Genomic DNA, 13,594 nt, shown 5'->3' on the forward strand with positions numbered 1-13,594 from the left:
GGCTCCCTCTGCGAGCCCCTCCCAGGCCCAGGGCCCCAGCTCCCGGACGGCCCTCTGAAGGTCCAGTCCCCACAGCCACGCTGAGCCCCAAGAAGCACTCGGCAGCTCAGCCTCAAGGCTCCGGGGCAGAGCCGGCCAGCCTGGGGGTGGCCAGGGTCCAGAGCCGACCTGGAGGGCTGCGCAGAGCAGCCCAGGGCCAGGCAGGGTCCCCCAGTGGCTGTGAGGTGAGGGTGTGAGCACCCGAAGGAGCCACAGAACCTGGCTGGATCTGGGCAGGGACAGGACGGCTGCCAGGCAGGGTGAGTGCCGACCCAGGGGTGTGCAGAGGCCACCACCTTTTGTGGGGGCCAGTGGTGCAGACTCAGGCTGTGGCGGTGCCTGGGAAGAATGCCACATCCCAGGCCCAGTGATGTGAGGTGCCTGGCACTGGGGCAGCCCCATGTGGGCCTAGGCTCTCCTCTGCGGTGCCCCTCCAGCCGGCTGGTCTTTCTGTGGTCACCCTAATCCTCGATCCTCACCACGCCCCACGCTGTGCATCTGTTGGGGGGGGGGGGTGCTCTGCTTTTGTTCGTTTGTGTGAATAACGTGAGACTGAGACTGAAATCCTGCGCACGTTCCTGAGTGCTGCTCAGAGGTGCCAGCCCCGTGCTCAGTGGACTCAGGTAAACTGCACACCTGTGAGCCCTAAGAAGGTTCTAGAGGCTCCCGAGGATGCTTGGGGCTGGTATTGCCAGGGTCTCAAAGGCCGCCCACCCTGAGGGTCTCTTCTGCCCGCCTCTGCAGGCTGGCTCAGGCGCTGCAGCTCTGGGGTGCAGGGCAGCGCATGGGCCCCGCAGGCAATCTAAGGGCTTTCTGAGAGGAAGGCTGGTGGCATGGCCTAGGCCTGGCCTGACTGCCGCCCACTGGCCCACAGCGCCTCCCTCCCGTGGCCGAGGACCCCACCGCCCTCACCGCCCGGGTTGACAACGGCGAGCGAGGCAGAAATGACGTAGACGTGGTTCTGTACAAAACCTGAAATAGTTTACTCTTTTAAAACTTCGGTCTAAGATGCCTTAGACCTCATGGACTCGATACAAGAGTAATATGAATTGGGAAATAAAACACTTTAATAGCCACAATAAACTTTGTTAGAAATGTACATGTTGCCAAAATAATAATAATAAAATTAAAAAAATAAAAGAGAGAGCGAGCGAGAGAACAGCCTGGTGGCCAGGTTAGACTGTATAAATGTTCAACAAGGACGGGAAAGGAGGCCTTCAAAACACCGGTCGGAAGGCCGGGGCCCCAGGAGCCTCGCCCTCCCAGCCCCGGGGCCGCGTCGCCCCAACAGGACGAGCGGGGGCCGGGCCTGTGCGAAGCTGCCTCTCCTCATGGACAGAACAGCCAGGAATGGGCATATAAACAAGGCTCATAAGAAACGTACAAATATAAAAAGCTACAAACATTAATAAATTACAGCATCACAAAACACAGAACACTCCACAAGGTGCCAGTGAGATAGCCGTCCCCACCCCGCATCAACAAGAGGGAAGAAAGAGCTGGTGTTCTAGTGGAAGGCTCCTCTCCAGACGGGTCTGAAACAGATCTCGTGTGTACTGTTTGCTTCTGTAAAGACAGATATAAGGCTGCACAAACATCACTTGTTTTTCAGGCAATACCTTAGTCCTAAAAGAAATAATCGTAATACAACCATAACAATTGAAAGGAAGAAGGAAAAGGAAACGCATCGGAAACCCAACTGTTCATCATACTCGGCAAAAACTCGTAGAAATGTTAATGAAGGACTCTATAGAAAGAAATTCCTAAAGATACTTTCACTCTTATAAAAAAGAAGTTATTTAAAAAGCTATTTACACGCTACATTCTATGAAAAATATGCTTCAGGAAATACATCTAAAATTAAAATACAGGATTGCCTGAGAAACAAATCCAGCCCCTCCATGTCAATGGGCGGACACACGGTCCAGGAGCCACCCGTGTGCTCAACACCGAATGCCCACAGGTGACGAGACAGAAGTGCCCGCCCCGCGTCCTCGGGCCGCCCGGCCAGGCCCGGGGCAGGATGCCTCAGCTGAGAAGTGCTTCTCGGAGTGTAGCTGGTCGAGCTGGACGGGCCCATCCACGTGGCTTAGCCTGGGCCCCCCGGGCCCCACATTGTGGCTGGGCCCGAGCCCTTCCCCAGGGACCCTGCCACGGCTCCCCTGCCCACTAACACACTGACCCTGCTGCCGGCCCCAGTCATGCCAAGAAATGCCCTGGACATTCAGGGTGCAACATCCACCATCTGGCCTGCCACTCGCCGACCAGAGAGCACAGAGGCCCGTCAGCTGGCCGGGCCGGATGCTCTCTGCACTTGTCTGAGAATCACTCGAGAAGAGAAGGGAGGCATGTGAACACCCCGCTTTCTCCTCTTCCTCTCCAGTCGTCTTTGCCTTTTTTTAAGCCTCTGGAGGCTGCCAGCCTGTGGCTAGCTCAGACTCTGAGCCTGGTGAGTGCTGGCTCACTCCTTCCTCGAAGGACTCGTGCTCCCAGCAGAGCTGCAGAGGCCCTGCAATCACACCCATGCTCCAGGGTGCCTGGAGGCTGTCCTGAAACTGGAATGGTCCTCAAACTGGCAGGGCCACATTGTGGGAACTGGTCACTCTAAGCAACTTGAAAAAGGACATTCGTCCATATCAGTGAGCTCCACCAGCTGAAGCAACAGATGCTTGTGTGGGGGGCGTGGTAGCCGGGAGGAGGCCAGGCCCTCCCTGGGGTGAGGCAGCGCAGCCACCCTCCTGGGGGCTGATGTTCTAGTGGGGCTCCGGAGTCCTGAGCGGAGCAGAAGGAGCTTGGCTTTCCAAACTTTAAAGGAGCAGTTTCCCATTCCGATGAATTTTCAAAATTTTCCCGAGCCTCTGCTTTGCGGTGGCCATGCCCTTTTTTGTACGTTTTCCTGGGGGCGGAGGAGGAGACATAAAAAAGGCAGATGAGCGAGAGGACAAGAGGAGGAGTGTGCAGGGCAGGGGGCGGTCTCTATCCCCTCTTGTAAAAGGGGTCTGCGATGCCTGAGCCCCGGGTCTCCACACCCAGCCAAAACCACCAATCGTGGATGAAGCGTCTGGCTCAGAGGCTGCATGGACGAGGGGGCCACAGTGGAGGGGCTGGGCTGTGGCGAGTGGGTGGGGACAGGCAGGGGACGGGATTGCTGTGAAGCGAGGCTCCCGCCCCGCCTCCTTCCAGCAGGGCACCTGCAGCCTCGCCCTGTGTCCACGGCCAGCTGGGCCTTGCAGCCAGGGGGCAGGCAGATTGGGGGCCTGGGGGTGACAGTGCGGATGCCAAGGGACCCAGCCAGCTATCCCACCCCCAGTTCACACAGAGGAGCCTGGGTCACCCTGGGCCCCTCCCAGTGAACTCTCGGCAAACCGCTGACCACACTCAGACTCCAGGCCGGGCCCCAAAGCCGAGGCCCTGAGGGTCTGAGGGGCCGGACCTCACTTGGAGGTGACCAGATGCCCCTGGGGGGGAACCCTCATCTTCAACCTGGAGAGGGACCATTTCTTTCACACACTGATGCAGGGCTGGGCCGCAGACGCTCAGGGTTTGGTGAGACAAAGGATACCTGTGGTCATCTAGGGGACAGTCTGTGAGTCTAGGCCACTCAGGGCCGGTGGGCATGGTACCTTTGGCAGCAGTGTTGTTGGGGGACGACGCAGAAGGCCGCCTCTGTGTGAGGAAGACCCCAGGGGCCATGGGCTGGGAGGTGCGGCCAGCCTGGGCCCCGGTGAAGGCACCGGCCGCAGTGTACTCGTGGTCGGCCAGGCTGCTGCTGTGCGACTCGGGCAGGGGTTCGGGAGAGCTGCCTTCCTGCGAGGCCTGGCTGCTGGCTGTGCTGGTGGAGGCCGGGGTGGTGGAGGCCGGGGTGGTGGAGGCCGAGGTGGTGCTGGCCGAGGTGGTGGAGGCCGAGGTGGTGCTGGCCGAGGTGGTGGAGGCCGAGGTGGTGCTGGCCGAGGTGGTGCTGGCCGAGGTGGTGGAGGCGGAGGGGGAGGTGGTGTTGGGAGCCAGCTTCCTTTTGGTGCTTTTTTTCTTCCTACTTTTCTGCTCCTCCTTTGAACAAAACATGTGGGCACGTTACCCAGCACGGCTGGCTGGGCCTCAGAGGCTGGGGGCAGCCCTCATGGCCTCGGCCCCCTGGGCACGAGGCCTCTCCGGTGCAGCTGAGCTCCCCGACACTGCAGGAGCAGAAAGGGCCTGGGCCGTGGGGCCATACCTGAGCCCCATATGCAGCCACTATGAGCCCCTAGAGCAGCGCTGGGGCCTGTGGAGGGACCACCACACCCCCCTGTGAGGTGAGCCATCCCAGACATGGGGACCCACGGATGTGGCACCAGCACTCGGCCGCAGCAGTCAGGCCGGGCTCAATCTGAGCTTACCTAGTGTCGGGTGTGTAGGACGGTCCCCACCACCACCCCAACCCCTGGTCACCCCACTCTGAGCTGCTGTGGGACTTTTGTCCCCAGTTCTGGGCTTCTTCACCCCCCACTCACAGAGACTTGGGGGCCTGGAGGACCCATGGTCAGCAACACTCAATTGTCCCCAAGCTTGTGACAGCCCCCAGCCCGGGTGGTCCATGCACGGGGCTGGGACAGAGCAGAGGCATATGGGAGCCTGAGCCCGAGCAGGGGCCCCCTCCTCACCTGTTGGGACAGCTTGGCTGCGGCGGCTGCCAGCCCAGTCTCGATGGAGGCCACTCTGGTCCCCTCACGCACAGGCCTGTCCTGCCTGGGGACCGATGGGCCGACCCTTGCTGTGGGAGAGAAGGCCAGCTGCCTCGAGGCTGCCCACCACCTGTGCCCCTCCCGGGCTCCCCGGCTCCACTGCAGTCTGTCCCCAAGTCCCACAGACACATCACAACTCGGGGAGGGTCAGCGCAATGACTGATGGTGGGGGGCCCCCACAGCAGCAAGACAGGAGAGGGTGGGCAGGGGTCACATGGAAGGCAGACAAGGCCCCCACCCCACCGGCCGCCACGAGGGGCCAGGTGCGAAGGTGGCTGCTCCTGGGGCTGCTCATGAGGAGAAACTAGGCCAAGGGCCAGCCCCCGGGGGGCACTGTACCACCCCGTCATCTCCTCTCAGGAGCCAGGATGCCCGCAGGGGAGCCGCACAGGTGCCTGGGCTGAGGTCACGGGAGGGAACCCCAGTCAGGCTTCCGCTGGCCAGCGGCACCCCGTCTGAACCCCGCACTAAGCCAGGGGCCGCACTGCCCACGTCGTGGTGGAAGGAGCCCCTCCCAGCCCCAGTGCTACCTGTTGGGCTGTAGGGAGCATCGTCCGAGCCTTTCCTCTTCTTGGACCGGGACTTGAAGACCGGGCTGTCCTCGTCCGACTCCAAGGAGGGGTAAACTGCGGGATGAGGGGGGAAAAACTGAGCCACCGGCACGGCCACAGGAGGCTGAATACTGCAGGCCACTGGCTGACTGGTGACCAGTGTCCCTGGGCCATCCTCAGGCTGCTACATTCACGGGCACGGGGGGCCCCAGAATCGTCCAGCCCAGGCCCCCTTGAGGTGCAGAGAGGGGCAGGGACTGGCCAGACGAGAGGCCCTGTCCAGCCCCCGGGGCCCTGGCCCAGCCACGCCTGCCCCAGCCTGGCCTGGTATCCGGAGGAGGAAGCCTCACACAGCAGCCCCAGGGACGAGCCAGGTGCCCCACTACAGGCTGCGACCTTCAACCTCCAGGGCAGGTGGCGCCTGAACACCCAGGACCCGTCCCGCGCCCTGAGGGAGCCCAAGAAACGGAGTTCACTGTCCATCTGTCTGTCAGACCAACAAGCCCCACAGCAAAGCCCGATGTGTCCGCTGGCGGGGTCAGAACCAGCCCACTGCACAGCCCTCGGACTCTCAGGACAGTGCGGAGGCAGGCCCTGCAGCCTGGCCCTGGATGTCCCCGGGCAGCAGGCCCAGGCGGGGAGACAGCCCCTAGCTTCTGAGCCCCCCATGAGGCCGACGACAGCTCCTCCAGAGCTCCCAGAGCCCGGGGTGCAGGGCCCGCAGGGGCTGTGGTGGGAGGCAGGGGCCGCTCCCCCAGGAGCAGGCCACAGCCATGGCCCAGCCCCCCACTCACTGCCCACCTCAGACACGGGCCACAGAGCCACTCTGGGCTTTGGTTTCTCCATCTACACAGAGACTGACAAGTGGCTGCAGTCTCAACGCATCTGCGAGTGTGAAACGGTGCAGCCGCAGGGAGGACGGCTGGACAGGTCCCTAGGAGGTGAAATAGGCAGCGACCTTCGACCCAGCAACGCCCCTCCCAGGTATACACCGGGGCACATGGACACGGGCCACACAAACCCCTGCACACCACGTTCACAGCAGGCTGGTCACACTTGACAAAAGGCGGAAGCCCCAACGCATCCACAGATGGATGCTGGACGAACAGATGTGGTGTGGACCACAGTGGGACAGTATTCAGCCATAAAAAGGAAGGACGTGTGGACGCGCTCCAACGGGTGAACCTGCAGGGTTCAAAGGACCCAGCCTCCTGCGATTCCAGTCGCGAGACACGTCCGGGAGAGGAAAATCTCGAGGCAGAGGGAACCGGGAAAATCTCATGGCTCCCGGGGGCCGGGGAGCAGGGACTGCTGGTGGCTGTGGGCAGGGCTTCCTTTTGGGTAATGGTAGGGGTGCACACCCTCGGAACACACTAAACACCACTGAGCCGCACACTTTTTTTTCTCCTGAGGAAGACTGGACCTGAGCTAATGTCTGTGCCCATCTTCCTCTATTTGGTATGTGGGTTGCCACCACAGCATGGCTGCCGACGAGTGGTGGAGGTCTGCATCCCCCAGGATCCAAACCCATGAACCCATGAACCCATGAACCCAGGCTGTCAAAGTGGAGCTCGCGGAACTTAACGACTACGCCACCAGCCCCCGAGTGCTGCACACTTCTAAAGGGTGACTTTCAGGGTCTGTGAGTCTTGTCTCATAAAAAGGGCCCAGAGGAGCCTGCTCTGCCGCAGAGCCCCGCGTGCTCACCGTAGTCCGAGTCCTTGAAGCAGGCGTCTAGGTGGTCCTGTTCCTCTTCGTAGTCGTCCAGGTCTGCGCTGTTCCTGGCTGCCCTCTTCAGCAGCCGCTTGCCCGCGCTCTTGCCGCCGGCCCCGTTCTTCCGGGCGCCATGGGCCGCAAGAGAGCTGCCCTTGGCCTGGCCGGCGCCCCAGGTGGTCTGCAGGCAGGAGTCGGAGGCCTGCAGGTTGGCCATGGACAGCATTCCTTGAATGGCTTCCTGCGTGCTGGGGGAGGCTGGGGGCTGGCTGGAGGCACAGAGAGACAGGCACTCAGCCCGAAGCCCACAGCTCACGACACAGTCTGCAGCCCACGGCTCACGGCCCGCACAGCGTTCCGCCCAGCGGCCAGCAGAGGGTGCAGGGTGGAGCATGGTGGTGGCTGATGACTTCCCCATGGAAATGGCCAGCCACCCCCATCCCCTACCCTCTGCCCCCCCAGCACTCCACAGGGAGGGCTGGAGGCCTTGGGACAGAGAGGGGACACTGGGCGGGGGGAAGTGGAGGGAGGGGAGGAAGAGGGGCAGAGGAAGGGGGATGGCAGATGGAGGGGACTCCTCAGCCCACCCCGTGCTGCTCTCCTGCCATGAACCCCTGCCCTCAGCCCTAGCCCCAGGTGCCCCTTCCCCTACACTTTCAAGGGCACCCTCCCATCCAGCATCCTAACATAGCGCAGCACAGCCCTCTCCCTCCCATGGCACGTGCTCTCCCCAGGGACCCGTATCTTCTCTCCATGGCTGCACCTGCACCTGAACCTGTACCTGCGCCACACTTGCACCTGCACCCACAACTGCACCTGTACCCACACCTGCATCTGGACCAAAACCCACACCTACAGCTACATCTACACCGACACCTGCACCTAGACCAGCACCTGCACCCACATCTACATCTACAGCCACACCTGCACCTGGACATGCACCCACACCTGCACCTGCACCCACATTTACGTCTGCACCCCCACCAGCAACCACACCCAGACCCGCACCCACACCTGCACCCATATCTACATCTACACCCTCAACCACACCAGCACCTGGGTCTGCACCCAACCTGCACCCACACCTGCAACCGCACCTGGACCTGCACCTGCACCCACAGCTACATCTATGCCCACACCCGCACCTGCACCCACACCTGCACCCACATCCACATCTACACCCACACCTTCACCCACACCCACACCTGCACCTGCATCTACACCTACACCCGCACTCCACACCTACATCTATACCCACACCCACACCTGCACCTGGACCTGCACCCACATCTACATCTATACCCGCACCCACACCTGCACCTGGACCTGCACCCGCATCTACATCTATACCCGCACCCACACGTGCACCTGCACAAGGACCTGCACCCCCACCCACATCTACCTCTACACCTGAACCCACACCTGCACCTGGACCTGCGCCTATACCTGCACCTGCCCCTGGACCTGCACCTACACCTGCACCCGCATCTACATCTACACTTGCATCCATGTCTGCACCTGCACCTGCACCTACACTTGCATCCACGTCTGCACCTGCACCCACACCTGCATCTACATCTACACCTACCTCTGCTCTGCACCTGCACCTGCACCTCACCTGGAGGCCACAGCCACACTCAGCTCAACCAAGTGCAGTCCCTCTTAGCCCCTCAATGCCCAGGCTGAAACAAAGTGGCTTTCTTGAGCCTGAGGTCACCTTTCCATCCCGACTCCACACCTTGCTGCCCTCCAGCTCTGGGCAGTGCTGCCCCCCTGTGCTTTCCTGGCCGTGTCCTCATCCCCTGCCCCACACCTGTGCCCCTCCTGGCTCCTCCTGGCGACACTGGCTCCCCTCCCTCTACGAGGACCTGCTCTGGCTTCCAAAACACCCAGTGTGGCCTGCGCCACTGCCCGACACCGTGCTCTCTGTGCCGCGGCCTGGGCTGCGGGAGGGCGGACGGTGGCATCTCCCCACACAGAGCAGAGTCCAGACGCTGCCAGGCAGGAGGTCCTCCGGGCTGAGTCCTGGGCTACTCCAGCAGCCTCAGTGCCCTCCTTGTCCCTGCGGACCCTCCCACGGGGTCCTCGAGGGGATCTGCTCTGCTCCCTGTCCCCCCAAGACTGGGCCTGCTTTCCTGCCCCCAGCCTGCCCCTGCCCAGCCCACACATCTTGCAGCCAGGACTCCTCAGCCTGTCTGTGCACCACAATCACAAAGCAGCTTTAAAAATGCCAAGCCCTAGGCCCCGCCTGGAGATTCTGGACTGGCCTGGGCTCCAGACGCCCCCATGCAGCCAGGACGGAGGGCCCCACCCCATCACCCCCACCTCTCCTCCCAAGGCAGGTCATGCCCAGACGCGCAGTTCCCAGTGGGCCTGCCCAGCCAGGGTCTCCCTTCAGGGGCCATTTTGGGCCCTCACCCTTGCCCATCACCCCAGAGGCCACCCAGGACAGGACGGCCCACTCGGGACAGGACGACCCAGGGGAGCTGGCCACACCTCGCTGTATCAAGTGCTCCAGGGCTGACCCTCCCTCCACTCCCTGGGCCCCTGGGGGCAGGGCCAGGAGCTGGGTGTGGGGCAGGGGGGAGCTGCAGCCCCACTTAGCCCACCTCCCCCATCACAGACCCAGGAGGCCTGGGAGGAGGCAGCAGCGGTCTGGCCCTGTGTGTCTGACATGCAGGCCCCTCTAGCCCACCCCATGTGCCCCCAGGGGACGGACCCCCTGCTGTGACACGAGGCAGCACCTACAAGTGCCCACCAGGAGTTCTGCATCTCTTCTCTCACAGTGTATCCTCCCCACCCCCACAAAGTGTTTGAAGCACGTTTAGTAAGACCACTAACACGAGCAGGCGTCCCGAGTTCCTGCTCAGAACTGAGCTTCCCAGGACAGAGGCTGGAGCGGGGGCGGGGTGACGGAGCTGGCTCCGGGGAGCACAGACACAGAGGCTGGTCCCCACCCACCCCGAGGGCCCACCGAGGCAAGCTTGGACCAAAGCCATCCTGTGCGGGGCACCGCTGGGCTCCAGGCCAGGGGATCTGCCCCAAGCCGGTGCTTGGGGCGGGGTGGTAGGGGAGGTGACGGGCGGATACCTCTCCGGGCAGCCCTCCATGAGGACCACTTCCCCGGGCTGCCCCAGACACACCAGCTGCAGTGTTTTGAGGTTTCGCTGCAACCGAACAACAGGATTGCAGTTCCAAAGCCAGCAACGGTGGGAAATCAAGTACGTCAGACGCCCTGGAGAGTCGGGCCCCCTTGCCGGCCCCTCCGCCCACCAGCACCCAGCCTGCCCTGTCCAAGCCATGAGGGCAAAGGGGGGCCCAGACCCAGCCAGGAGCGCACAGGATTTGGCAGTCACAGTATCGTTACTGTCCCGTTGTCACCGATGCTCTCTGAGCAGGGACAGATCTAATGCAGCACAGGAGCCAGCCAGGCCCATAGCAGGCCCTCCACCTCCGCACGGGTGCTCTGGGGCCAGATGCAGCCCGGCCCAGCCCAGCCCTGAAGGTCTCGGGACCCCTCACCCAGCCTCACAGCTGGACAAACACCAGGTTCCCCATAGGGCCGAGAGAGCCGGGGCCGGGACACCCACTGTGAGGGTCTCCCCCAGGAGCCAGCGCCCACCCACCCGTGCCATCTGGACCTCGCAGTCCCAGCCCAGCTCTGCTGCAAGCCAAGGGGGCGCCACAGAGCCCAGGACCACACGCCCGCCAGCGCCGCTGGCCTGTCCACGTGGGGCCGGTGAATCAAGGAGCAAAGTCTAACCAGTGCGCATGGAAAATAATACCTTAATCCTCCAATTATCATACCAAAACTCTCTGCTTTCCCCCCAGCGGTAAGCACCAAGCAAACCATCCACAAGAAATTAACATATTTTCCTGCGTTTTCTTCAGCTGTTTTTTTCCAAACAGCGAATACTTAAAACAGAGCAAATGGACCATCAAAAACTGACCTATGCTCCCCACTGGAGACTCGGGGAGAGGAACCGCCCGCGGCGGGGGGGGCGGGGGGGCCGGCAGGCATGTGTGCACGTGTGCGGCCGTGTGCAAGGGCACGAGCAGGCCTCAGAGCAGTCAGCAGCATCGGCACCCCACTGCCCTTCCCCTGGCCGGCGTGCCCAGGGCCCGTCAGGAGCCCAGGCCACAGCACCTGCGTCCCCAGCTCCACGAGGGGGCCCCGCTGCCTTCCCCTCGGAGGGCCTCTCCCTGGACCTCGCAGGGGCCCCCGCGTTTCTAGGGCGCCTCTCCAGGATCAGAGCATCTACCGGTCACTGAGGCATTGGCCAGCACAGTCCTTCCCAAAAGAACGGCGCTCAAGGGTGTGGGGCCAGCACCAGGCACCAGGCCCTTGGGGAGGAGGGGCCTCAGGCCAGGGTCCCGCCTCGGCCAGGGCCACTGGGCATCTCTGCAGTGAGGGGTTAGATGTGCACATCGACGGAAACCACTGGACACCAAGCAGGAAATCTGCACCCCAGAGAGCTGTGGGAGCCTCCAGCCACATTCCACTCCCACGAGAGGAAGCACGCACACCATCCATGAACACACATAGCACACGGAACAGTCATCCGTGGGAAAAAAGACAGCCCTTCTCCACCAAGCCCTAACCCGCCTCCCGGGCCCGTGTCTGTCCTCTGTCTGAGACAGCCTGACGCAGGCTGGGACCTCGATTCCGGAAACAGGGACTCGGAGGCAGGGGGGGACCGTCCGAGGGCAGGTCTGGGGTCCGAGGGGGCACCCAGACGGCCACAGGGGCCCCGCCTTCCTCGGGGCAAGTCACTCCAACCTGGCTGTCACCGCCCAGCAGGGTCAAACTCCCAGGACCCCCAGGCTCAGCGTCCATCACCAGCAGAGTCTGGCCCTCCTCTGGCTGCTTCCTTGCGGTATGGCCCTGAGCAAGTTGCCTAAGCTCGCTGAGCCTCAGTTTCCCCATCTACACATGGGGAACCTGATGTCGTGAGGACCAGGAGGGGAGCCACCCGGCCCCTAGCAGCTGAGGTACCCCGAGCAGGCCCCACCCCTCGGTCACCTATCTCTGGTACTTGTAGAAATTCCCCATATGAAAAGAAATGGCCGGATGCTTCAAAACAAAATTTAACTGGGATGGAGAGAATCTACCTGGGACCACCATGGCAGAAATAAGCCCCAGCCCTTCATCCATGGATCCGTCATGGGGACGATCCATCTCTCTGGATCAGAGGGCCGTGGCTGGCCGGCCTGGCAGGGAGGGCGGCCCGGCTGAGCTGAGCAGACACACGTCCTCGGCCACCTGCCCACCTGCCCAGAATCGCAGGGCCTCCAGGAAAGCACAGTGCCACACGCACAGTGGGTGGACTCCTGACCCAGCTGGACAGGCCACGCATCTGCCACAAGGTTACAGTGCCATGGTCTCCACCCTCTGGGCACCCTGCACACAGTCAGGCCAGAGCAGGACATCAAGTGGCCCCACATGTGGTCAGACAGACTCATGGTTGGCCAGGACCATCACCTCCCCCGACCTGGGTGCACAACCTCTATTAATGTAATCTGTGGTGGAATCACAGGACGTGGGGCCTGTCAATCCCTCCACTGGGTGGGCCCTGAGCTTGCAGTGAACGAAGTCTGTATCCCCTCAGGCTGTTGCCGGGTCCTGTGGTTAGGTTTGAATCCATGTCTTGCCACAAAGCCAGCTGGAGCTTTAGCGGGACAATCTGGCTTGGTTCCCACTCGCCCCCAGTGGGTGGGTGATCTGGGAACCTGGCTGAGCTCTGAAGCCACTGTTGCCCCTGCTGCAGGGTGAGGTCTCTGCAGGAAAGCCAGCCTTGGGGCCCAGGGAGAGCCATCAAATGCCCTTGATTCAGACGCTGGACACACGATATGGAATTTTCTGTATGTTATTTTTATGACATTCAGGAAGTGACAAGACAGAGGTGCTGGACGCCCCAGCCTGAAGCAGCCCCAACACCACCTGGTGCCCAGCCCAGCCCAGCGTACCCACCGGCCCCAGGTACGGCAGCCCCTCTGCCACAGCCCCCACGCGGAATTGCCCCTCAGCCGCCTCCCCATCCAGGCTTCCGGGTCTATGGCCGGGAGGAGCATGTCCTTGGGACTCTGTGCCCAAAACCCACACGACCAGCCCCCACTCACCTCCCTCACCTCCCTGGACAAGGGTCCTGCTCTGGCCGCCCAGCCTCTGGGACGTGGGCCCCGGGAGCCCCCAGCGCGCAAACTGCTGCGGCCCGCAGAGCCCCGCCGTGTGGAAGCACCGCTCCCCCAGCCCGTGGGCGCCGGGCCTACCTGCTGGGGTTGTACTCGAGCGCGCCCACCTCCTCGCTGGCCTGCAGCAAGTCCAGGATGCCCGCGGCCGAGCCTCCGCCATCCTTCTTCACCTTGGCGTTGCGGGTGGGCTTGGTGTCCGTGTCGATGTGCAGCGAGCCCTCGTCAGAGGAGTCGTCGCTCTGCTGGGGGACAGGGCACAGGTCAGAGCGGGGCTGGGGGGCAGGGCTGCTGCTCCCCTCAGAGAGAAGGAGACGTTGACAAAAGCTTCTAAAGAGCCCACCTAGTGAACAAGCGTCTCGGGGCGGCTGGCCAGACACACTG

At 62.5% G+C, this 13,594-nt stretch overlaps 1 protein-coding gene across 2 annotated transcripts in view; it reads right to left on the minus strand.

Moving 5' to 3' along the window:
* Window positions 1-998: 998 nt before the first annotated feature.
* PHF2 (PHD finger protein 2) overlaps window positions 999-13,594 on the minus strand; it is an 87,114-nt gene continuing 74,518 nt past the window's right edge. Inside the window, exons 17-22 of one of the 2 annotated variants that reach the window (XM_087444803.1) lie at window positions 13,292-13,452; window positions 7,016-7,290; window positions 5,288-5,383; window positions 4,677-4,786; window positions 3,663-4,086; window positions 999-2,935 (exon numbers count right to left, since the gene is read on the minus strand). In XM_087444803.1, coding sequence (XP_087300929.1) covers window positions 2,847-2,935; window positions 3,663-4,086; window positions 4,677-4,786; window positions 5,288-5,383; window positions 7,016-7,290; window positions 13,292-13,452 — 1,155 coding nt within the window. In that variant the 3' untranslated portion in view covers window positions 999-2,846. Of the gene's footprint in view, window positions 2,936-3,662; window positions 4,087-4,676; window positions 4,787-5,287; window positions 5,384-7,015; window positions 7,291-13,291; window positions 13,456-13,594 lie in introns of both variants that reach the window. The other variant, XM_087444802.1, reaches the window with a different exon arrangement.

The sequence above is a fragment of the Ceratotherium simum genome, chromosome 20 (genome assembly GCF_057802395.1).
Source record: "Ceratotherium simum simum isolate JZ-2026a chromosome 20, ASM5780239v1, whole genome shotgun sequence".
Lineage (NCBI taxonomy): Eukaryota > Metazoa > Chordata > Mammalia > Perissodactyla > Rhinocerotidae > Ceratotherium > Ceratotherium simum.